This window comes from Bos grunniens, chromosome 2, assembly GCF_055505025.1.
Source record: "Bos grunniens cultivar Pamir isolate PY7600 chromosome 2, Bosgru_T2T1.0, whole genome shotgun sequence".
Taxonomy (NCBI): Eukaryota; Metazoa; Chordata; class Mammalia; order Artiodactyla; family Bovidae; genus Bos; species Bos grunniens.
The window spans coordinates 135,915,182-135,939,489 of record NC_141166.1 but is presented as its reverse complement, the minus strand read 5'-3'; the positions used below and the strand labels follow the sequence as shown (position 1 = coordinate 135,939,489).

The following is a 24,308-nucleotide window of genomic DNA, read 5'->3' as shown; positions in this document are numbered from 1 at the left end:
TTATAGCATGTATCAAGATTTCATTCCCTTTTATTGCTCAGTAGTATTCCACTATATGGACATACCATAGTTGTTTATCCATTCATGTATTGACAGACGTTTAGATTGTTTCTATTTTTTTATTATAAATAAAACTTATTGAATGTTCATTTATATTCACATTATATCTTTTAATGGTATATGCTTTCATTTCTCTTGGGTAAAATTACCTAGAAGTTGAACAGCTGGATCATTGGATCATATGGTTGGTGTATGTTTAATTTTTTAAGAAACTGCCAAAGTGTTTTATAAGGAGGTTGTACCATTTTACAATCCTACTAGCAGTATATGAAAACGCATTCAACTTTTAAAAGTTTAAAAATATCTCATCATCAATGCTTGAACACTTCTGGTATGTAAGATGTGCATCATCAGGTGCTGAAGAAGTTATCTGGGCATTTAAGGCGCTTGTATCACATTAGCAGGGAATATTACATATACTTATAAAAATAATACACCGTGCAGACAATAAGTGTCAGGTGCGTGGTGACTTCAGATAATGAATTTGAGATTAGTCTGTGAGCTACAGTGATGAGAGAGAGATGACTAGATTAGGCAGGATTTAGTTGGTATGATTACAATACTGGCAGAAAAGAGGCGCGAGCAAATTTGTTAGGTCGACATAGTTTCAAAGTGTTTTTGCTCATATGAACTAGCCACTGCTTCCATTACAGCCACCTACCTCTTAGAGGTACCTGTTGGAATTTATGTTATTGCTACATACTTATTCATGTCAAAAAGAGTGGCTTAATAGAAGATTCCTTTATTCTTTCTCATGTATCTACGGGTCAACAGGACAGTTTTGTGTACCTCAACCAACGTGGCCCTATGTCTATTCTCTGGGTCAGTTAGGTGGCTTTGCAAGGTGCTCTGCTCCACCTGGTCTCCTCCAGTCAACTAATCCACACTTCTTATGATGATTTAGGCTGGCAACCACCACATTTTCTTGGCTAAGGCAGAGTTGGGATGGAGTAGAACTGCAAAGCCACTCTGCAAAATGTATGGGTACAGAATTATAGCCATTTTTAACACTCTACTGCATCATTAGAGACCAGCTGGTCAACTATCTTTCAATAGTCAATGTAATTGCTTATTTGACCATGTCCTCTAGATACAACAGGTGAGACCAAAAAAGTAAACAAAAAAGTTCCTCTGAGCCAATTCTAAAAAGGACAGTTGTCTGGTTGCCAAGTTTAGGGAAGATTAAAAGCTTTTAAATTAGAAGCTGCATAGTTACCAAAACCTGAGTAGTCAGGGACTGTGCAGTCTAAATAATAGTCCAATGAGACTACAGTCCTAAACAAGCAAATTACATTTGGCATTTTCTGGCTAAATAAGCACAGACTTCATTTTAGAAAGATTCCTACCCAAAATTATTTAAATTTGGTATAATAGTGTTCCCGTATCTAGTCAAAAACTGGAAAAATATCCCCAGAGGAATTGCACCTGTAACCAAGGTATTATTGTTTTATTAGCAGGTCTCACTCCAGATCCAGCTAGTTGCTCTTCTGGTTTCTAATAAATAAATGAGCCAGCCCTCTTCGTCCTTTTTCGACGAAACCATGATCATGGGTCCCAGGAACTTCCTACGTTCCAGAAGAAGCCAAGGCAGGGCAGCTTAACAGTGGGTTTCCCGTGCATCTCATGAAAAATAAATCTCCCAAGTGTAGGGAGGTCGGCTTTTTAGCAAACAATGAACCCTCCCAAAGAACGTAACGAATAGTTTCGGATTCGGTTAGTTACCATCTGGGAAGAGGAGGCCTTACCCGGAGAAGGCCAAACTCCGCCCCGTCCCCAGCACTCGGTTTCACCCCTTGGCCTCCTCCTACTCGCCCGGGCCTCCGGTTCTCACTCTAGTCCCGCTCTTGCCCTCTCGGAGCACCTTTCCCTAGGATAGCTTAGACACATAGCTTCATGTGCTAACCGCGCGTGGGAATTCACCGTACATGGTACTTCTTGACGTTGATTTGATTTGCTTTTGATCACTTGGTCAGCCAACAATCCAGACCACTTTCCTCTGTCCCGCCCCTTATCCGGAAGGCGCGCCGGGGGCGGGGCGTTTGCCGCGCCTCACTGCGCGTGCGCGCGCTGCCTCTTGCGTCACTCGGCCGCGCCCAGGCTCTCTTTAGCTGTCTCTTTAGGTCCTGGTGGTGGCGGTGGCGGCGGCGGTGGCGGCGGCGGCGGTGGTGGGGGCTGGAGGTCGTCTGGGACAAGATCCCCCGGGCGCTCCCCCATGGAGGAAGCGGTGCGCACGGCTGCAGCCCTGGATGCTCACACCTCCCACTGGACGGAGACGAAGGCGGTGGCAGCGCGAGCTCAGGAGTGGGTAGCCGGAGCGGCCTGTGTGGGGGTGTGAGCAGAGGTGACCCGGGCCGGATAGCGGAGGGGAAGCCGTGCGGCGGGCCTGCCAACTTCGGTGAGGTCTCCACTTTTCTTCATTTCAGGCAAGCGCGAAGGGGCTAACTGTGGGCAGGCCTGCCCCTTTTGGGTCGGGGAGGACTCCTCAGGGACGCCTCTTTTCTCTGGAGACACTGAGCCACGCGTGTTCTGAGAAGGAAGTAATTTCCCCCGTAATCGAGTTTCCAACATGATTTGGATTGCCAATAAATCCCATGGAAACCTGGCCTGGCATTTTCGGGCCGCCTGTTCATTAAAATAGTTTCACTTTGTTATGAGTTCTAAAAGATTGTTTCAGCTACCACGGAGATACTGACAGTGGAACAAGCCTTAGATGTCGCTGTAACGTTTTGAGCATGGCCATTTCCTAACTTTTATAAAGTCAGTGAACCCTCTCTCCCTCACCATACAACTGAACAAAATTCATTATACCTTTGATTTTGTGTTTGTCTCTTGAATCTCTTTTCTAGATTTTTCAATTCATTTACTACACGCTATGTTTTAGTTTTGTTTCTAGAAATTCCCTATGTACCATGAACCCAGTTAGTACATTTTTTTGTTAAAAGTACTAACAATAAATATGAGAGAATAGAGATCTTTGTTTCATACCCGTAAGCTGTCTGTTGAAGCAGTATGTTATGCTCAGTTGAGTAGGTTTTATGTTAGTTGGTAAGTAAAATGAGTATGGAGGCTAGTAGCTAAATTTAAAAAAGTATTCAGTAACTATTCATTCCTTTTGCTACTTCTGTATTTTCTTCTTTCCAGGCTGGAGCCACTCTGCCAGGGCTTAAAACTTTAAATGAGAATAAAGGGTTTTATTTACGAGGAAATGAGAATGAATAAGTCATCTCTAACCTCTTCCAGCCTTTTATTCATAAGAGACCATATTAAACTTACATGTAAGTTAAAATTTTAATTTATAATTACTGTTGCTAAATAGGATTGGAAAGTTAGGTTCCATAGTATTTATAGTTACTACGTTTAAAAATAATTAGCCCAAGGAGAGGCTGGAAAAAATTAAAGCAATGGAAACCAAGCAGAAGTAAATAATGAGAACTCTTAGATGTGGGTAGTCTGTATAGAAGTTGAGTCCAGTGGACAGTTAGGTTTCATTTCAGGCTGTGCAACTTTTATGTGATCCTCTATTTGAGATTTAACCTCTGGGAGGTTTGGTTTCTTTAACTAAAAGGTGGGGGGTAATGATAGCTTTTTCTCATTATTGTGTGGATTAGAGTTAATGTGTATCCAAAAAAAAAAAAGAATTAATGTGTATCAATCACACCAGAGTGGTAGTTATTACTATTAGGGAGACATAATAATAAGAAACAGTTATACTCTTGAGGATATTTCTAGTGTATAAAAACACCTTGCTGAGGTATCCCACCTACCCTCCTTCAGTTTTTGTTGTTTAGTCACTAAACAGCGTTGGACTCTCTTACTACTGCGTGAACTGTAGCCCGCCAAGCAGTGAGTTGCCATCTCCTTCTCTAGGGGATCTTTCTGAGCCAGGGGTCGAACCCACATCTCTTGCTAGACAGGCCAGTTCTTTACCACTGAGCCACCTGGGAAGCCCTCTGATTCAGTTAGTGTCAGTTATAGTAGCCTTTGTTTTCCTAAGAAACTACGTGCTTGCTCATGCCTTAGTGCCTTTGCACTTGCTTCTTTCTATGCTTTGTTCTTTTACTATTTCTTTCAAGCCTCTCAATGTTACATTGTCCAATAGGCCTCCTAACCAACTTAGTTAAAATAGAAGCCCCTGAACCCAATTACTTTATATTACCCAATATCTTTAAGATTACTCAATATTTTTAACATGCTTTACTTTTCACTGTATCATTCACCACTTTCCAAATTAACGTTATTTGCCAACAGAAGGTAAACTCAAGGGCAGGGTTTTGGTCTGCTGTATTCACTGTGTAGCCGTGTTTTTGAACATAGTATGTATTCATTTACTGTAAATCAGTTATTTGTTGACTGAGTAAATGAAATAAGCATACCGTTGTCCATAGGGCGTCACAGTGAGGGGGGTATAAATCATGTACATTAGTAATCATAATAGAGGCTGGAAAAGTGTCCGCAGAAAGATTCAGAATAAAGGTTAGCACATTCAGAAAAAAATTGGTTTATGGAATTCAAGCAGGGCTTCATTGTGGAGGTGCTTTTTTGAAGTAGGTCTTTAAAGATGAAAGGAATAATGTAAAAAAGATACAGAGGAGTGAAAGGAATAAGTAAGAATGGCAGCAGTGTGTTCACCTAGGGTGGAGCCATAGTATATGAAATACAGTATTGGGAAGCAGAGATTTAAAATACAGGTTTGGAGCAAATGTGAAAGGTCTTAGATATTGGGTTACAAAATTTGGAATTCTTTTTGTAAATAGTGGGTAGCCAGCCACTGGCTGGCTTCTCTCAGAGAGAGAATCCATCTGGCACCCTTGGCCGTTGTAGGCAATTTGGGTGATGAAGGATGGTGAAGCCACAGTTCGAACACGAGAAGCAGGTTGGGCATGAAGACTGACCTACACTGAGAACCTGGTTTGAGTTGCCCCTTGATTGTGTTCCAGCCTGGGGACTAAAAGGAAACTAATGGAAAACGCAAAAGGCTGAGGATGAGGAGACTCATTTTCTAATCCCAGGTCTGCTACTCACCAGCTGCATGAGAAGTTACTTAACATTATCACATGTAAGCTCTTGTGAAAATAAAATGTCAAAAGTGCTGTGACAAGTTTAAAACTGTTAAATAAATAGGTGTGATTTTTAAAGTTAGCTGACTTTGAAATTGATGATGTCATTTTGCAAAGTAAATCTTTTTCTTTTTTTCATGGTTTTTTTTTGGCGGGGGGTGGGGTGGGTTGTGCTGCAGCTTGTAAGATCTTTCCCTGTGCAGGGATTGAACCTGGGACCAGGGCGTGAAAGCACTGTGTCTTAATCTCTAGACTGCCAGGGAATTCCCAAAACAAATCTTACTTCAGGCTTTTCATATAGGTGTTAGAATACCGGTCCATGTTTTCCTCTTCCTTAAATTGTATGTTCTCTGTGCTTTAGAAGGAAGTGGACCAGTTTCATAATTTTTTTTCTTTGAGCTGTATTAATTTCACTTTTGACATAATTGCATTTGATGAAAGTTAACAGTGTAAGTGTTCACAGATATTAATGAAATCAATTATGAAAATCAAGTGCCTGTTAGAACAAGCTGAAAATTCTAAAAGTTATTAAAATTTGGAAGTGTGTTTAAAATTTGAATAGTTTATTTTCAGAATTCTTACTTAGCTGTGGAATCCTTGAGGACAGGAACTTTTGGTCATCTTTATAACGCCAGTGCCTGGGACGTGTGCTGCTTAGTGTATGTTTATTGAACAGATTACCACAAAAATTAAACTGTAACAGTCAGGGGTAGCGGACTGGGACCTTTCACCTGAGTCCCTCTGAGAGGTAAGATGGGCAGGTTACCACCTGGGACTCGTCATTTCTGGCTTGGGAACCTAGTTGAAGTGAAACTTAGCAAGTTTCCTTGTTTAACTGTTTTTAAATCTGGCTCTGCCTAAAGCAGATCCTTGAGAAATAAAAAATAATCTCTGTTTCAGGCTCTCCTGGCTGTGATTGACCTTTAGTTACACAGAGTGGGAACAGAACATTACCAGGTCTGAGAATAGTGAAGCAAATATTCCTTTCAGGACATTCATGCTGATGTCCATTTTCTTTCCTTCCTTTTCTTTTTAATTGAACAAAAAATAATATTTTTATATAAACTATTGGATACCTAAATACAACATGGTTTTTAAAATGAAAGCAGTTGTATATAGTTGTATTCATAAATTCAATAGTCAAAAACTATACAACATTAACAACAAATCAAATGAAGATAGTCTTCTGAATTTCATGCTTCATTGAGCATCAAAACCCACCCATCTTTTAGTCCTATTCTACATTATTCTGTATCCACCTTCTTTGCATCGGATTAGACCCCTTAATTTTGTTTCATTTTCTGTGTAACATTCTCCACAGATCTATATCATTGGCTGCTGCTTTGGGAGTTGAACATCCTTCTGGGTGTTCATTGTTGTCCCCACGTAGCACGGAGGAACTTCTCTGCGCTTGGAAACAGATTCTGACTCATTGCTGTGTAAGTCACATGAGGTGATTCATTTACTTAGTTTAGTGGCTGAAGGCTGCTTTATAGCTTGATGGTATGCAACTTTTATGTTACTTGGCATCCTTCCCCACCCATGTACACACTGGTGTATTCAGTAAGTGAACAAACACATACAACAAATAACCTTAATTTTAGAAAAGCTTATGAATCAGGTTTGCCAGTATAAGTGAGTGCCTTTTTCTGGGGAGACCACCACGAATAACTAGTCATTGTCTTTAAGAAACTTAGAATTTATCTTCAAAGACAGAATAGTAATTGGGAAATAAATTTTATGAACCTGTCTGTAAATAAAATAATTGCACAGGAGAGAAAATGCCTGTGGGCTGTAGCTACAGGACAAGTCTTTATAGCACAACTTGAAGTGTGACCTGGCCTGAAGTGAAGAGCATCCTCTTACATAGTGGAGAGAAGGTTGTGAGGAGCTGTGGTATGTCCTGGTAGTGATGACTTGTATGAAGGGAGCCATGATTCTGTGTTTGGAAATGAATTTGGGATAAGGGGTACAGCTCTCCAAAGCCATGTGCATAGTAAGATTGACCCAACCGATCAAAAACTTCCTTCTTTGCTTTTGTATGCTTGAAGCTTTCCACAATAAGTCAGTAACAATAAAAAGAAAAGAGGGGAAAAGATTTTAAATAGCAACGTGCAACTTTATGTAAAATATAGAGAAAATTTATATATAGACACAGTAGAGTTAAGAACAGTGGACTTTCAGTGATCATAGGGTAAAATAAGATTCCGACTTAATGTGTTGGTTTAGTCATCTCTTCTTCACCTCGTTGCTGGAGAAGATTTCCTCCCCATGACATTAGACACTGGGCACGTGAGAGCAGTTTCTTAGACAACAGTTCATTAGTCACTTTTACATGTCTAGGAGGAGTACACCACATACTACACAGGGCCACACACATGCTGCAGAGTAAAAAACCAGGACCTCTGTGAGGCAAGCAGGAGGTTGAGGGGCCCCTCAGTTCCTGCAGGAGGATGTGATTGGCTTGCTTTAATAATTCTGCAGTCTGTCAAGGCAGTGAAGCTCACTACTCAGGGATAAGCAGGAGGTGTGCCTGGTCTCCGTGATAAGGAGGGCTGTTTGACTTTGGGACCTGTCCATGAAAGCAGAGTAGGGGAGGACCGAAACTTGTGGTTAAGTCACCCCAGTTTTACCAGGTGTCAAGGCAGCATAATATATTGGATCTTAATTTTAGACCTTACATTACTTGTAATTTGCCATTTAGTGGAAAGTTAACTTTGCTGCTGCTGCTAAGTCACTTCAGTCGTGTCTGACTCTGTGCGACCCCATAGACGGCAGCCCACCAGGCTCCCCCGTCCCTGGGATTCTCCAGGCAAGAACACTGGAGTGGGTTGCCATTTCCTTCTCCAATGCATGAAACTGAAAAGTGAAAGTGGAGTCGCTCAACTTTAAGCACTAGTAAATATTAGTAAGTTGGTAGCTACACATTTGGTATTTGAAGGTCAGTTTTATGAAGTCTCAATTTGGATTTGTGAGGCTATCCTTATAATGGGATTGGAATTATAGATATGCTTGGCTTGTTTCTGAGTATGGTCCTTGCAGATAACAAGGTTTTGTTTTATTGATTCTAGGATATTCAGACTCTTCAGTTGGCTTGTTTTAGTCAAACCTTCAAAAGGGAGATTTTCAAAGATTTAATTAGTTACTTCCTCAGTAGAACTTGGATGGTAATTAAGAACGTTGTTCCATGAACATAGTGGTTAAAGGAGGATGGTTCATTTCAGTTAGATGACTCTTGCTTATTAGAAGAATATATCTGCCAAGTAGGCTGAAGTGTTTAGCGGTGGCTGGGTTTCTTTACTCTCATTTTCCAGCCATTGTTACTGTCATCTTTGCATGTTCATTTGTATGTGGTACTATCATTCCCAGCTTACTTTGACAACTTTTTATAGTTTTTCAGTTTATAGGCTATGTTTTACAGTGGTTACGTTTTAGAATGCTAAGCTGAATGACGCAGTGGTTTTCTTACTCATAAATAGCCAGCTTTATTTTTTAGGGCCAATCATATGATTCCATTCGTCAGTATTCACCCAGAATACATCTGACATAGTTTGAGATTGCTGGATACTTGGCACACAGGATAAATAAAGGTGACTCTTGTGCAGGAGCCCGGAAGCTGGCCTTCTGCTGAGGGTAACTGAGTCATAAACATGGATAAACAAATTGTAGGGTATGGTGGGAACCTGTAAACACACTTTTTATTTTGTTATAATCTTTTTTTCTTTTGTTAATAGAGTAGTTTAATTATAGGTTTAGAACTTCTCTTTCATTTTCGTATATTTATTAATAAGAAGGAGAAATAAGGGAATTGATTCAAACTAAGCCACTAGATGTGAAAAACTATAGCCGAGGGTTTCATTCTTTTGTGTTTAAGAAAATTGTCAAACTTTATTGTGCAATTACAGTAAGTACTGTTTTTAAGGTATTTTTTTCATAACTGGAAGTTTAGTATTGAAAGTTTTTTTTTTTTTTTTAACTGTATAATTGACCCACAATGCTATGTTCCAAGTGCAAAATATTAAAAAAAAAAAAATTGAACCACTTTTATGTTGGCTCATTTGCTTAAGGATGCAATTAGTTCACAATTTCAGCAGCCTGGGACCTTAGAAATTCATTTCAGGATTAATTATATTTTTATATGTTACAAAACGATCACCTTGATGAACCTAGTTACCCTCTATCACCATAAAAAGATATTACATTGGTATTGACTATGTTCCCCATGTTGTATGTTTCATCTCAGTGAGTCATTTATTTGTACCTAAAAGTTTGTACCTCTTAATCTCCCTCACCTATTTCACTTACCTCCCAACCCCCTGTTATAATCTTGCCCTTGTCTGTCTCCCCACTGAAGTCTAAAAGCTATTACCATTTTATCCAAACAGCTGATCATACTGCTTAGTGCACAGAACATATGTTCAGTAAAACCTGTTTGCGTGGATGGATAAGGTAATTGAGGGGCAGGTAGATAGGAAATTAAGTTGCTTTTGTTAAAGGCCAGTGTCCTGTAACCTGAAGAATGGAAAAATCTGGCTGGTCGGTGAGGGTTAATGACTAAGGATCCTGACTGAATTGTAGATTAATTCTGGGATTCAGTTGTTAAATTGTGGGACTAAAAACATCTCAAGACATATCAGAAAGTTGGGCTGGCAGTTTGTTATAACCAGTAGTAAACCTTGCAGCCGAGTAAGTGCTTTTTCCTCTGCTTTTCTACCCAATTTAGTTCATTTGCCAATAGAGTTCTGAGTTTGGGCTGTTTGAAAAAAACTGTAGTCTTTGGTAAGCCATCGCATCCTTTCTGGTCTTATAGCTTGAGTCTTCTAGGTTCCATGACCCTCCTGTTTTCTAAAAGGGCCAAGAGTACCACACACATAACCCTGACAAACATCTGTCTGCTAGACTTCATTCTCTACTATAACAAAATAATGTGACATCTGCCTTCTCCTTACACATTCCTGAATGGGCTACATAAGAAATAAATTACCATATACTTACATCTACATAGATTTCTAAGAAGAAAATGTATGCTTGAGAAAATTTTTTGTTTCTTTGTATAGCATATTCAGAAAGACACATTTGTAAAACTGGTAAATGTTTTTGTAAACTAGATTTGTGTATTTTTATGCCTCATTTTCATTCTGAGGAGTTTTTTTTTCTTAGGAAAGTTTGTTAACTATGGACTGTGCAGCTAAGACAGGAAACATTTTTAAAATACGAAACCAGAGTTTATAAAATCAATTTAAATATGGTTTTACTTTTATTTTTTCCCCAGTTTTATTGAATTGTAGTTGATATGTAACATTGTATTAGTTTAAGGTGTACCGCGTAAGGTATATATTATAAAATAATTACCACAGTAAGTTTAGTTAACGTTCATCGATGACCACACATAGCTAAATGGGTTTTTCTTTTTTTTTTGTAGTGAGAATTAAGATCTACTGTCTAGCCACATTCACTAGCCTACGCAATACAGTATTGTTAACTATGTCACTTATTAATCTTATAACTGGAAGGTTGTACCTTTTGACCACCTTCGCTCCCTTTCCCTACCCCTTAACCCCCACCTTTCAGAGTTTTCTGTTCCTATGAGTTCAGTGTTTTTTCTTTTTTGGCTGCACCGCACAGCATGTAGCATCTTAGTTTCCTGATCAGGGATTGAACCATTGCCCCCTGCAGTGGAAGCATGGAGTTTTAACCCCTGGACTGCCAGGGAAGTCCCAGTTTTTAAGTTTGGTTTTATATCACAATCCCATCTTTTTCCATAATTGGAGGATATATAATTAGATTAGTGCTAAATACAAATGGTGAATATATTTATGTTATTAATAGTAGTAATAAAAAGTATTATTTTATGAGAAAAGAAACAGTAAAATTTTGCAGTGATCATGCATCCTGTCATTCTGTGAAAATTTCATTTTGTTTTCCCTCTTTAGATTTGAAGACTGCATCATCCTGCCTCCAGCACCAACAGTTTCTGTGCTCTTGATCAATGTGATTCACAGTAGCTTTTTAAGTAACAAGCGAAATGAGCCAGGGGCATGGAAAGTATGACTTTTATATTGGTCTGGGATTGGCTATGAGTTCCAGTATTTTCATTGGAGGGAGTTTCATTTTGAAAAAAAAAGGCCTTCTACGACTTGCCAGAAAAGGCTCCACGAGAGCAGGTAAGTTATTTATGCCCTGTGTAACTTTGAAATGGCATCATTGTGTTCCTTTGTGGAACACATGATATTTGGGTCCAAATATCCATTGATATTTGGGTTCTTTGACTGTAGAAGACTATATCTTCATTCCTGGTGACTATATTCAAAACTTTGGACTTTGTAAGAATTGTAAATGTTTATAGAGAATCACTTTTGTAATAAGAAAAATAAAAAGTCAAAATAAGTTAACTACTCACTCTTGCAGTTATTATCAAAGTGGGAATAGGGACCAATACCCAGTTAGCATCCAGCCCTTTCTTTAAATTTTGATATGTCTGCAGAGAAGGAAATGAGCTTATATGGATAGAATCAGAATCCTATCAAAGGCTAGGCTCTTTTGTCTATGATAGTAAGTTTGTTTTTTCCTTAGACATTTTCCTTCCTGATCTCAAATTGGCAGGAAGGAGAGCTGGCTTCTTTGGGTTGAGGTGTACTCAGTTGAGTGAAATTCTGATTGGTGGTATAGGTTGATCCCCAGAAACTACTGACAAGCCATGAGCCCCTGGAAAATGCCTGATGTGATTGAATGCCCTCTAACTTTGGTGTATCATAACAGCTTCCAGCTTTATGTTGCATTCTGGCCATGTTCTGTCATTCAGCCTCTGCTTCAGTTTTAGACCCAGTTCTGTTCTCATAGGAAAATCTGCTTTGGCAGTAAAAAAAAATTACCTCCTCCTTCTTTTCTGTGCCATTTCTATAGCCATACCTAATCAAGCTCTTAAAATAATGACCTCAATTGGATTTCGTGCAGAAAGGAGAAAGTATTGGCATATACTATTTGAACAAGTATATCCTCATTCCTAAGTCAGGTACTCACACTTTCCATGTGGATATGCTTATCAAAGGGTTCATTCACATTGACCTTTTCTTTTGAATAATGGGTTAAGTACTGATTGCTTCTGAATTTTGTTAGTTTGGTCTAGAGGAAAGTGAAGGATGGTCTAGAGGAAAAGGCAGGATGAATATCCTGGAAGCTCCAGACTGTGAGCAGTGCTCAAACTTTTTATGTTCTGGTCAATAAAGGACCCTTTTCTCCAGGGTTACTACCTCATAAGTGGGGCCAACCCACACCTAAATGGCTTCTCCACTATCTCATTCACTAGAAGTTGAGCTGTTTCTGATTGGTTCACTTTGTTTATTGAAGGTAAGTTCACAAAACAAAAGCATGAACTATGAACTGAAATAGAAGGATTGATTTAACTCCTTCATTCACGTTCTTGTGATCCTCACATCCCCTGTTTTAAGATAATCATAAAAATATTATCTAAGAAATCCCCTTTGTAATTATGCTTCTGCTGCTGCTGCTAAGTCACTTCAGTCGTGTCTGACTCTGTGCGACCCCATAGACACAGTCCACCAGGCTCCTCCATCCCTGGGATTCTCCAGGCAAGAACACTGGAGTGGGTTGCCATTTCCTTCTCCAATGCATGAAAGTGAAAAGTGAAAGTGAAGTCGTGTCCCACTCTTAGCGACCCCATGGACTGCAGCCTACCAGGCTTCTCCATCCATGGGATTTGCCAGGCAAGCGTACTGGAGTGGGGTGCCATTGCCTTCTCCGGTGTAATCATGATGAAACCTTTATTCAATATAGTAATAATAAGCAAATGATATTTTAAAATCTGTCATTACTAATTGTTGTCATAAATATATTGAAGTCTAATAATCTTCCAAAAAAGTGAAATATGTTTTCATTGACAGGTCAAGGTGGCCATGCGTATCTCAAAGAATGGTTATGGTGGGCTGGACTGCTATCAAGTATGTATAGAGGATGTTTCAAGAAAATACTATAGGTGTATATTGAAATATTTATGTATACTATTTTACATATTACCATATTTATATTACCAGCAAATTTTAAAACTTTAAATTCTGGGTTTTTTTGATGAACAGAACTCAAAATATGTAAAATTTAAGCCTGTATAAGTCACTTAACAGTTTAATAGTTTATTTAATTTGGATGAGAAAACTTTTGTCTATCTGATTAAAACATGCCTGACATATATATGTATTTTTAAAAGTTATGCTCAGTTTAAGGTGATCTTAAGTGAAAGATCATAGAAAGCATTCCTGTCCTTCCTTTGATTTTCATTCCAAATTAGAAAGGAGGTATGCATTTGCTAAGACTTCCGTGCATACTTTGATGATTACATTTTGTGTATTTATGTATTATTTTTTTGATAGGCAAGAAGTAGGTTTATTACTGTAGGATGCTTGTGAGGGGTGCAAGGGGGCAGGCGAGGGGGCTCTGATGATTGTCTTTTAAAAGGTACATAGAAAGAGGGATCCTTAAGACACTGAGCTTTCAAAATATTCCGGATTGAATTATGTAAAATTTTTTTCTAAGGGCAGTTGAAATAACAAAGAGACAATTTAACTCTTCATTCAGGAAATACTTCTTGATCATTTTGTGTGTCAGGTGTTCTAGGTGCTTCTTATCCACAGGAGACTTTACTTTCTAGGTGGACAACAGTAAAGAAGATAAACTAAACTGTGTGTTAGTGATAAATGCTGACATTTGCTAGTAGTACGTAGAGAAGGGATGTAGTAAAAGGAAGGATAGATAGGTTTATATTTTAGTCGAGGGGCCAGGGCAGGCCTCATTGGAAAGATAATATTTGAGTAAAAGATAAAGGAAGTGAGGGGTATTTGGGTGAAGAACCATATGGGTATTTGGGTGAAGAACATTTTAAGCAGGAGGAAATAATAAACATGAAGGCAGTGAGCAGGACCATGCCTGGCGGGTTAAAATGTGGTAGGCAGAACCCAAGATAGCCCACAAAGCTTCTTGCTCCCTGGTAGTCACAACTTTGTATTATCTCCTCTCACACTGAATTAATGCGTTATGATCAAAGTATACAACAGAGTTGATGACTTGTGACTTAAGTCATCAGAGGCATTAAGGTTTTGCCTTAATTGATTGGATTGGTCATTCTGAAGCCAACTTCTGTGCTGGAGGACAGTCAGCCTGAGGAGAGGTCCCCAGGCTACACTCAAGTTACTGCCTTAACAGTCACATGAGTTACCTTGGATGTGAGTCCTCCAGGTTGTGGCAAGGCACAGGCTCCAGATAGTATCTCGACTGCAACGTTTTGAAAGACGCTGATTGAGAAGTACCTGCTGATCATCAGAAACTATGAGAAATCATTGTCTTGGCCAACAGAAAACACGGCTGACATTTGTTGTTTTAAGCTGCCAGTTTTGGGGGTGCTTTGTTGTACAGCACTGGATTACTAAAACCTCAGGAACCATTAAAGAGATAAGGATAGTAACGGAGTGGGAGTGCAGGGCAGTCGTTGAGCTTAAGTTTAGAGAAGTAATGAGGACCTAGATTACATGGGGCTTTGTACGTCACAGAAAAGACTTTGACTTTTATGTTTGATGGGGGATTATTGGAGGCTTGAACAAAGGGGTAACATGTACAGACTCAGGTTTTAATAGGAACTCTTGGGCTGCTGTGTGGAGGCATAGACTGTATAGGGGCAAAAGCAGAGAAACCAGTAAGAAGCTATTGAAATAATTTGGTAAGAGGTGATAATGGCATGGACCCAGAGTAATGGCAGTTAGTGTGGTGAGTAGTGGTAGAATTCTGGATGTTTTGAAGATGAAACTAATAATAAGATTCGCTGAAAACAAGTTGAAAGACTGGACAGGATATAAAAAAGCATCCTCTTAAAAGCATTAAAGAGCCAACATGATAGTTAAGAATTACCTAGCCAGGAAACGCATGAAGCTCAGGATGAGCTGGAGATACTCCTGCCCTAGAGGTAACTACAGACTCCATAGCAGGCCCCTTTGAAAGAGAGAACTTGTGAAGGGTGATACCACTCGGGTGGTGGATATATAGCTGTCATTTATATTTTATTCTGTTTTTCTGAATATTTGAAGTATTACATTATTAATATTTAAACTCTTGAAAGTCTTTTAAAATGTGGTATATTTATTTTTTAACTTATTTTTAAAATTTATTTTTAATTGAAAGATAATTGCTTTGCAGTATTGTGTTGGTGTCTACGAAACATCAACATGAATCAGCCTCAGGTATATTTAAATCCAGGTCTATCAACTACTGTGCATGAAATGGCCCAGTTAAAGACAAAGATTATTATTATAAAGACAAAGGAATTATAAAAACAAATAATAAACTTCATGCCTGTTGTCAGGTACACTGTAAAATATGAGGATATAAAATGGCTGAAAGAGAAGGATGGAAAAACATGCCTAAAGAAACTTGACATTTCTGTTATTGTTTTAGAAAAAATAAACTTCATACCAAAACAACACTGGAGATAGAGGATTATTTCTTAAAAACAAAGGGTTCAACTCAGGAGGTTTTATCAGTCCTGACTGATAAAATATATATAAATAATATGGCCTTGAGGATTTCCCTGGTGGCACAGTGGATGAGAATCTGCCTGCCATTGCAGGGGACATGGGTTTGATCCCTGGTTTGGGAAGATCCCACATGCCTTGGAGCAGTTTAGCCCATATATCAGCACCTGCTAAGCCTTACCCCGTGCTCTGCAACAAGAGGCCACTACAAGGAGAAACCTGTGCACCGCCACAAAGAGTAGCCCCCGCGCACTGAAAACTGAAGAATGTTTGCACAGGCAAACAGCGAAGACCCAGTACAGCCATAAATAAATACATAAAACGAATAATGTGGCCTTGAAACTCAGAACAGCACGGAGAAATACACAAATCCAGGTTCATATAGTGAGATTTTAATATGACACTGAGCAGTTGATGGGACCGGCAGAGGAAAATTCTTAAGGTGATAGAAAATATGAACAGCAGATTTAACTTAACTCACTGAACTCAGCAACTTCAGGTCTCCGTTATTTTCAAGTGCATATGGAATATTGATGCAGATGAACTATTTGCTGGACCATAAAGCCAGTCTTGAAATTTTTCAAAGGATTTAATTAAGTTTTTCACAGATCATTATCATTATATTAGAAATCAGTAACAAAAATACAACATGAAAAATACATGTAGAAATTTAGAAATACGCTTTTATGTAACCCATGGTTCAAAGAAGTCAGAATGGAAATTAAAATATTTTAAAAGTATGTTTAATTTAAACAATACTTCAGTATGTTGATACAGAATACAAAATATCATAACTTAGGGAATAAAACTGAAGTAGAGTAAAATTTATAGTTTCAAATAAATATAATTGAAAAGAAAGATGAGGCATCTAGTTGAAAATAGAAAAAGAATTGTAGAATAAACCATAGAAGGAGTAAAGAGAAGAGCTAAAAGTATTTAAATAGAAAAACAAAGTATTAAAGCGAGATTTGGGTCAATGCTCAGAATAATGAATTTGACAAACCTTTTGTTGAAACTGATCAAGAAAAGGAAAAGATAGAATAGCTAGGTGATGTAATTAAGGTTTCATAGATATTAACAGGATATTATGAAAAACATCCAGTTGATAAAAAATATAGATAAAATTTATGGAAAGGTAAAGTGTATCAATACTCATGAGGAAATAGAAAACTGGAATACTCCTCTAGCTTAACCCAGTTGAAGCTGTAGTTTTAAAACCTTTGCATGTACTAAGTCCTGAGCCCAGATGGTTTCATAGGTAAATTACACAGTCATTTAAAGAAGAAATAATTGTAGTCTTAAGAAGTTTCTTAATAATAGAAAAAGGGGTTCCCTCATTCTTCTTAAAAAGCTAGTATAATCCTAATACGAAAACCTGATCAGGACAGAATAAGAAGGGAAAAATAAAGTCTAGTCTCATTCACAAACCTAAATGTAAAAATCACAAACAAAATAATATGAGCAAGTTAGATTTATCCTGCAGATGCAAAATTGGCATAATCTTGGAAAACAAGTCACTGTAATTTACTGTGTTAAATTGAAGGAGAAAATTATATGATTATTTCAGTAAAATTCAGCTATTCATGACTAAAACCATTTCAAATTAGTAATTTAGGTGAATTAAAGATGATAAGATGATAAAGGATTTCTAAGCCAAAAAAATGCCAGAACTGACAATTGCTTGATGCTAAGTCTTTAGTCATGTTTGACTCTGCCACCCTGTGGACTGAAGCCCGCCAGGCTCCTCTGTCCTTGGGATTCTCCGGGCAAGAATACTGGAGTGGGTTGCCATGCCCTCCTCCAGAGTCTTCCCAACCCAGGGATCTCTTCCATCTCCTGCATTAGCAGGTGGGTTCTTTACCACTGGAGCCAACCTGGGAAGCCCATAGTAAACACCAAAATGGGGAAATAGCAAAGACTTTTTTTGAAGCTGAGAAAATATTCGTGTTCAAAATATATGAAGGATTACTTAAAATCAATCAGAGAAAACAAATACCCTAATAGACAAACTGGTAAAAAACCCAAACTACTTCACTAAAAGATTTAACTTGGCTAATAAACATATGAAAAAGGGGAATGCAAATTCAAAGCATAATAAAATAATCCTGTTTCCCATTAACAGATTAGCAAACATTGGGAAGAGTGAGAAATAGGAAACTCTCATACACTACTAGGTGTATAACCATTTTGGAAAACCATAGCCAAGAGTGATTTTATGTGATCACATGTCCCTCCCCTGCTAAAATTCCTCAGTGGCTTTTCAGCTCAGATGAAATCCACTGAGAGACTCACAAAGGTCCTGTTCTCCCTGGCCACTCCCCGCATGCTTGCTCTGTATGAGCCACTCTGGCTTCCTTGCTGCTCAGACATGCCAGACATGGTCTTGACTCAAAATTTTGTACTTGTTCTTCCTGCTCGGGATGTCTCCCCATTTCCCCCCCACACATAGCTGCTGGTAAATCCCTCACTCCATATCTGACTGATCAAAACTTTCTGTCCAAGCACCCTTGCCTGGCAACATTATCTGCCTGGCACCAGCTCTTCATTCCTTTCCCTTGCTTTGTTTTCTGAATAGCACACTTTACTTCATTTTTATGTTTTGTCTGTTTCCCTTCACTAAAATGTCTTATTTTATTTTTCCTCATCCTAGAACATCTGATGCATAGTAGCAACCCAAGAATATCTTCTGAATGTAAGAGTTGGGTTTTAAAAAAGAAAAGAGCTAGTAAAAAAGGCTTTTATATCTATTTAAGCTGATTTTTTGTTTGTCATAGGATATAAATACTAAATTTTTGATTTAAAAAACCCATACACAGGGGAATTGCCTGGCAGCCCAGTGATTCGGACTCAGTGCTGTCACTGCTGAGGACCCTGGTTCGATCCCTGGTTGGGGAACTAGGATCCCACAAGCCACGCAGCCCAACCAGAAAAAAAAAAAAAAAACCCACATAGAAATTAGATATTTTCCATTAAAATTATAGGTTTGTATTGTTTCTAGTTGGTTTGAATTCTATTCTAATGTTGATAATTTACAGGAGAACCCTTATGAATAACAATTTAAATAGTGTGTTAAAAAATGTATGTAAAATGCAGCCTTTTCTGTTTTGACTAAATATGTTCCTATCTGAGCATTTTCTTTTGTTGTCTTTCTCCAAGTGGGAGCTGGCGAGGTGGCCAACTTTGCTGCATATGCATTTGCACCAGCCACCCTAGTGACTCCCTTAGGAGCACTCAGTGTCCTAGTAAGGTGAGGACCCTTCTCTTCACGTGTAGAAACAGCAGTTAATGTTTCATCTCTAAGGCATTCAGTACCTGCTAATTACACATGCTCAGTTTAATTTATATTTATTTAAACAACCTTGAGACTTTTTTTATGCTGTGTAGTAGTTTGCTTTTGAAATGTTATTCTCTGTGCATAGGCCAGCTAACAAGTTGTGGGAGAAAATGCTTTTATGCTTTGTCTTGTTTGTGTTTAGAGTCAACACTAGTTCTACTTTAATTGCAGTATTTTAAAATTCCAAGTTGCATTAGTTAACAGTATTTATCATTTGACCCGTGTATACTTTGGTAGGTGGTGACTGGTGATGAATAGATCTCTATAACTTCTCTAGAAAGTAATTGATTGGAGCAAGGTTGAAGACTGGCCTGGGACACTTTTTTGGAAGGAACAAGTCCAAGACTTGTCCTGTTTCTGTTGTTTTAATCATTAGCCGAAACAGCTAAGCCCATATTGAAGTCTGGATTTTGGCTAGTATTCCCAAAGATGGTTGATTGATAGGTATTTTTATCCTTTTTTTAACATTAATATTTACATAAATCTATATTGTATGCAAAATTATATAATTTTCAAGAAACTGTATAATGTATAAAGATACAAGATGCTATTTGTGTATTATGTGTAATAAATATGTATTATGGTAATGTCTTTTATTCTTAATTTTCTGTTATGCCATTATTTATAGGTTTATACTTTTTTTAAGATTTCAATAAAACTAGCTGTAAAATATTAAAACTTGATCATTAATAGGCAAGTTATGTGGAATTAAATGAAAATATATGATGGATTCATCACTCAGTAAGGATAAAGTTGAGCAAATAAGTCCAAATGGACCTAGATTCTTAAATTTGTATCATAGCTCTGTTTATTGTAAAATTTCATATTGATGTCCTACAGTAGAAAGATGGTAACTATTCTGGTTTAAGAGTATGATGAAGCAGGTGGTTCCCAGAAACTTTCATTTTATGATTGAATGTGCATTTTTTTTTACCTTGGCTGAAAGCTAGAATCTTTATAAGCTCAGTGTTTTAGTTTGAGTTCAGTAATTTAAATTCTTAAGTTGTGTTGATATTTAAAAATGAGAAAAGTAGCTGATTAATAGTCCTCCATCTTTCCCTCCATTTTAGTGCCATTCTTTCTTCATACTTTCTAAATGAAAGACTTAATCTTCATGGAAAAATTGGATGTTTGCTAAGTATTCTGGGATCTACAGTTATGGTTATTCATGCTCCAAAAGAAGAGGAGATTGAGACCTTAAATGAAATGTCTCACAAGCTAGGAGATCCAGGTATGAAAAAATAAAAACTTTATTAGTCTTACTGTATTTTATTCTTTTTCAAAATACTTTTTATTTCTCTCTGGCTACGCTGGGTCTTCATTGCTTTGTGTGGTCTTTCTCTAGCTACCTCAGGGTACTTCCTTTTACTTCAGATTTTGACTGCTTTGATTCCTCTCATTTCATTATTGTCTTTGAAGTTTCCCTCTGTCTACGTTGAACTAACAAAGACTTCTTCTGTTTGTTTTGGCCCCTCTCTAGTGACCCTTGACTGCCTTGAGAGTTGAGCTGGTCAGATTCCCAGCCAAGTTTCCTATCTGGCTTGCCAGCATCTAGGATTTGAGTGGGGAAGAGGAGATGGCTACCATCATAGACGTATGCCTTCCTCCAGGGCCCCATTTTAGTGAGGCCCCCACGCACTCAGCTGGTCTGGCAAGGGGACGGGTCACTGAGATATTCAGAACTGGGCCGGGATCTGACGTGGTCTCAGTGCTCTTTGAAGAGACTTTAGCTAGGCCTCCTGTTTTTAGTCTCTTCTTCAACCCACTTCTAGAGGTAGTTTGTATCTTCAGAGCATTCTTTGTAGCACACCGAGTCACTTTCTAATTTTTGATCACTACTGATGTGGGATTCAGCTTTCTTGAATCTGCTGTTATCAGTTACTATCTTCTGATTTTTGGCTTTCATGTTTCTATCATCTCCTTACAAATTCTTATTTTTGTGTTTCCTTCTCTAAAAATCATATTACTAGAATTCAAGGAGTTAAAAGATTAAACAACTGCTCTGTTTCCTCATCTTAAAATTGCAAATGACAGTGTCTGTATTACAGGGTAGTTGTGAGAATTTAATGACTTAATTGATGCAAATTGCTAAGAAAAGTGTCTGATCTGTAGTGCTATACAGTCATTAGCTATTATCATGTTGGCTTCAAGTCTCCTATCTAACTTGGATCCCGACAGTTATTGTCAAGTTCTCTTATTGATTTTTTACGCCAGTGGTTGGTCCCTAAATATTTAAAAAATTTGCTCCTATTAGACAAATGTTCTTTAGCATCTACAGATCATTGAGCATTCAAGGTCATCTCATAATTTCTCTCCACTGGTTTCTGATTGTTCTGATTGTATTATACCTATTCTTGGAATGAGAGCACCCCAGTGGGTGGAAGTAGGGCAGTGTTCTTGGACGGATGGCTGTGAGTCAGCCTGATACTGTTTTCTTTGACATATATACATTTGACCCTTCAACAACACAGAGCTTAGGGATATCTGAGAACACCCACTTACAGTCCATCCTGTATGTCTGAGGTTCCACATCCACAGGTTCAGCCTTCAGATTGTATTGTACTGTATTTATTGGGGAAAAAAAATCCATGTATAATTGGATCCATGCAACTCAATCCCATGTTAATCAAGGGATATCTGTATAATTATGAGGCCCAAGATACTACTTTAAAAATGTTAATAGTATAATAATTTGTGAATATGAAGCGTAATCTTCCAGTGTGTACATCTAACTAAATTATTATGACTGTGTTTTTGTTGGGGCAGCATAAGAAAGCTAATTTTTATTTTAGGACCACACCTTTTCTCCTTCTTATCAAGTACTTAAACATTTAACTAAATATAATTTTTCTTTGCCTCCTCCAGGTTTTGTGGTCTTTGCAACACTTGTGGTCATTGTGTCCTTGATATTAATCTTTGTGGTGGGACCTCGCCATGGACAGACAAACATTCTTGTGTATATCACAATCTGCTCTGTAATTGGGGCAGTTTCAGTCTCCTGTGCTAAAGGCCTGGGCATTGCTATCAAAGAGCTGTTTGCTGGAAAACCTGTGCTACAACATCCCCTGACCTGGATCCTGCTGCTGAGCCTTATAGTCTGTGTGAGCACACAGATTAACTACCTAAACAGGGCCCTGGACATATTCAACACTTCCATCGTGACTCCAATATATTACGTGTTCTTCACAACATCAGTTATAACTTGTTCAGCTATTCTTTTTAAGGAATGGCAAGATATGCCTGTTGATGATGTCATTGGTACTCTGAGTGGCTTCTTTACAATCATTGTGGGAATATTCTTGTTGCATGCCTTTAAAGACGTCAGCTTTAGTCTCTCAAGTCTGCCTGTGTCTTTTCGGAAAGACGAAAAAGCAGTGAATGGCAGTCTTTCTAGTATGTATGAAGTTCTTAATAATAATGAAGAGAGCTTAACCTGTGGAATCGAACAACACACTGCTGAAAATATCTCCCGAAGAAATGGAAATCTGACAGCTTTTTAGAAGAAAGATGTAATTAATCTATAACTGTTATAAAAAAGTGAATCTGAGTATCAGAATGTGTCTGAAAAAGCATTGTTCTCAAATGATGTTCTCTAGAGACAATCCTTTTTTTTTTTAAGGTTTCACTAATTTGGACCAAGAAATTACTTATGTTTAAATGACGACTCAATACATGGCCCATTTCTATTAACATTGTATTATTGTAGAGTTATTTTAAATTTTCCTTCACCAAAATCTAAATGCACTAATGACAGTTTTAGGTCTATAAAAAGGCTTTTTCCCCCCACTGGTGATGAAAGTCTGAAATGTACATTCTTCATGCTCATTCTTATCAATTCCTGATCATTTTAAGGCTTTTTGATTAAAACAAAAACAAAATTAATACATTATCCTGTAATTTATCTTACCTATAAAAATGACTCCTATTTAATGAATTATTTAAATTTTGAACTATTAAGAGACCCCTAAATTATTAAATGAAGGAAACTTACAAACAAAAAAAGGTAGGAAGTCACTGCACGGAAGTACTTCTCAGGCTGGGAGTTGCCACCATGAACATTTGATGGCCTTCCTAGATGACACTTTGTTAAATCAGCACATCCTTTGTCAGACTACAGCCTGGCTGGTTTTCTTCTTCAGTTACTCTAATCCTTTGATGGCTGGACCCTTGATTACCATTTTACATCAGCTCTTGTACTTTTCCATATATTTTTGTAATGAGTTATATTATCATTTAGCTCTTCTAACAACGCTGGAAAATAGAAGACTAGGGTAAATTCTTAAATTTAGCTCATGTTGAAATAAAACTGAAAGATCTCTTCTAAATCTGAATGTTTAGAACAAACAGGGTGTTTGTAAAATATAATTTCTTTGTAGCACTTATTTTTGCTTAAGAGTTTGGACCACTATTTTGGTTTTGTTAAAATGTCCATGAAAAAAATGTTTACAGAAAACATCAAACCTGTGCAAAAAATAACAGTGTAATGAACCTCTGTCCAGCTTCAAAACCTGTCATCAATTGGCCTCAAAAATACAACTCATCCCCACCTAGGTAGGAAGAGCTTGGGCCTGTTTCCATTCTGTTGCTCCTGCCCACAGTCACCAAGCTTGGGCTGCTGTCTAAGGAGCCATCCATGGGAGGTTCACTGTTCACTGGCCTTATCAGGGCAGAGTTGACACTTTCCAGGTCTCTGAAACACGTTCCATTTTCCCAATATTTTATTATTGATCTTCTAAGGAACCTCTGTAGACATTTTTTTCCTAACTGCCTCTCTCCATGTAATTGTAATACCACAGATATACTCTATATTTGCTTATGTACGAAACCGTAACTATATCTGTGCTTGTACACAACAGATGAAAACCAATTTTCACCCCTTTGGGTGTGATATTGCCCTCATTGAGAATGCATAGCTTTATAGTAATAAATTTGTAATTATTTAACATCTTACAGCACTTAAAATTCTTACTTAGTTTATAATTGTTATAAAAACTCATGAATTATTTAAGTTTACTCATCATATTCTATACTTCCATTATAGGGTGAGCACGGATACTACCTCTTAATCTGCAGGAGAATACTGGCCCCAGGGTTATTATTTCACGTTACCACAAGCAACATTTTTAGGTTACTTTTTCTAAAACAGTTCTGTTTTATGTTAAGGTTAAACAGTAAAACCAAGTAGTTCACAGACTTTATTTTTGGTGCCATAGATAATGCACCTGGACTTTGCTATTAATGTTTTTAAAACCATATAGGAGTTACCACCATAATCTTGTCCCTTCCTTCATGGTTGCAGGTGACCTGGACTTCTAGCCTGGTTTG

General features: G+C 37.9%; 1 protein-coding gene and 1 pseudogene across 47 annotated transcripts; one reads left to right on the top strand and one right to left on the bottom strand.

Moving 5' to 3' along the window:
* Nucleotides 1–2,170: 2,170 nt before the first annotated feature.
* NIPA2 (NIPA magnesium transporter 2) lies at nt 2,171–23,933 on the top strand. Of its 47 annotated transcripts, none has more exons than XM_086362814.1 (11): nt 2,171–2,455; nt 3,202–3,335; nt 4,998–5,116; nt 5,691–5,865; nt 6,018–6,074; nt 6,439–6,556; nt 11,051–11,281; nt 13,019–13,075; nt 18,806–18,896; nt 20,054–20,214; nt 21,849–23,933. In XM_086362814.1, exons 7-11 carry the CDS (start codon nt 11,143–11,145, stop codon nt 22,481–22,483), a joined length of 1,083 nt encoding a protein of 360 aa, XP_086218940.1. In that variant the 5' UTR covers nt 2,171–2,455; nt 3,202–3,335; nt 4,998–5,116; nt 5,691–5,865; nt 6,018–6,074; nt 6,439–6,556; nt 11,051–11,142; the 3' UTR covers nt 22,484–23,933. The 47 variants fall into 47 exon arrangements, with proteins under 47 accessions (XP_086218940.1, XP_086218947.1, XP_086218925.1 ...); XM_086362821.1 differs by having other exon boundaries at nt 5,680–5,865; XM_086362799.1 differs by having other exon boundaries at nt 2,171–2,483; nt 4,998–5,069.
* Nucleotides 6,291–6,491, bottom strand: LOC147378814 (DNA-directed RNA polymerases I, II, and III subunit RPABC4 pseudogene; annotated as a pseudogene).
* Nucleotides 23,934–24,308: the final 375 nt, after the last annotated feature.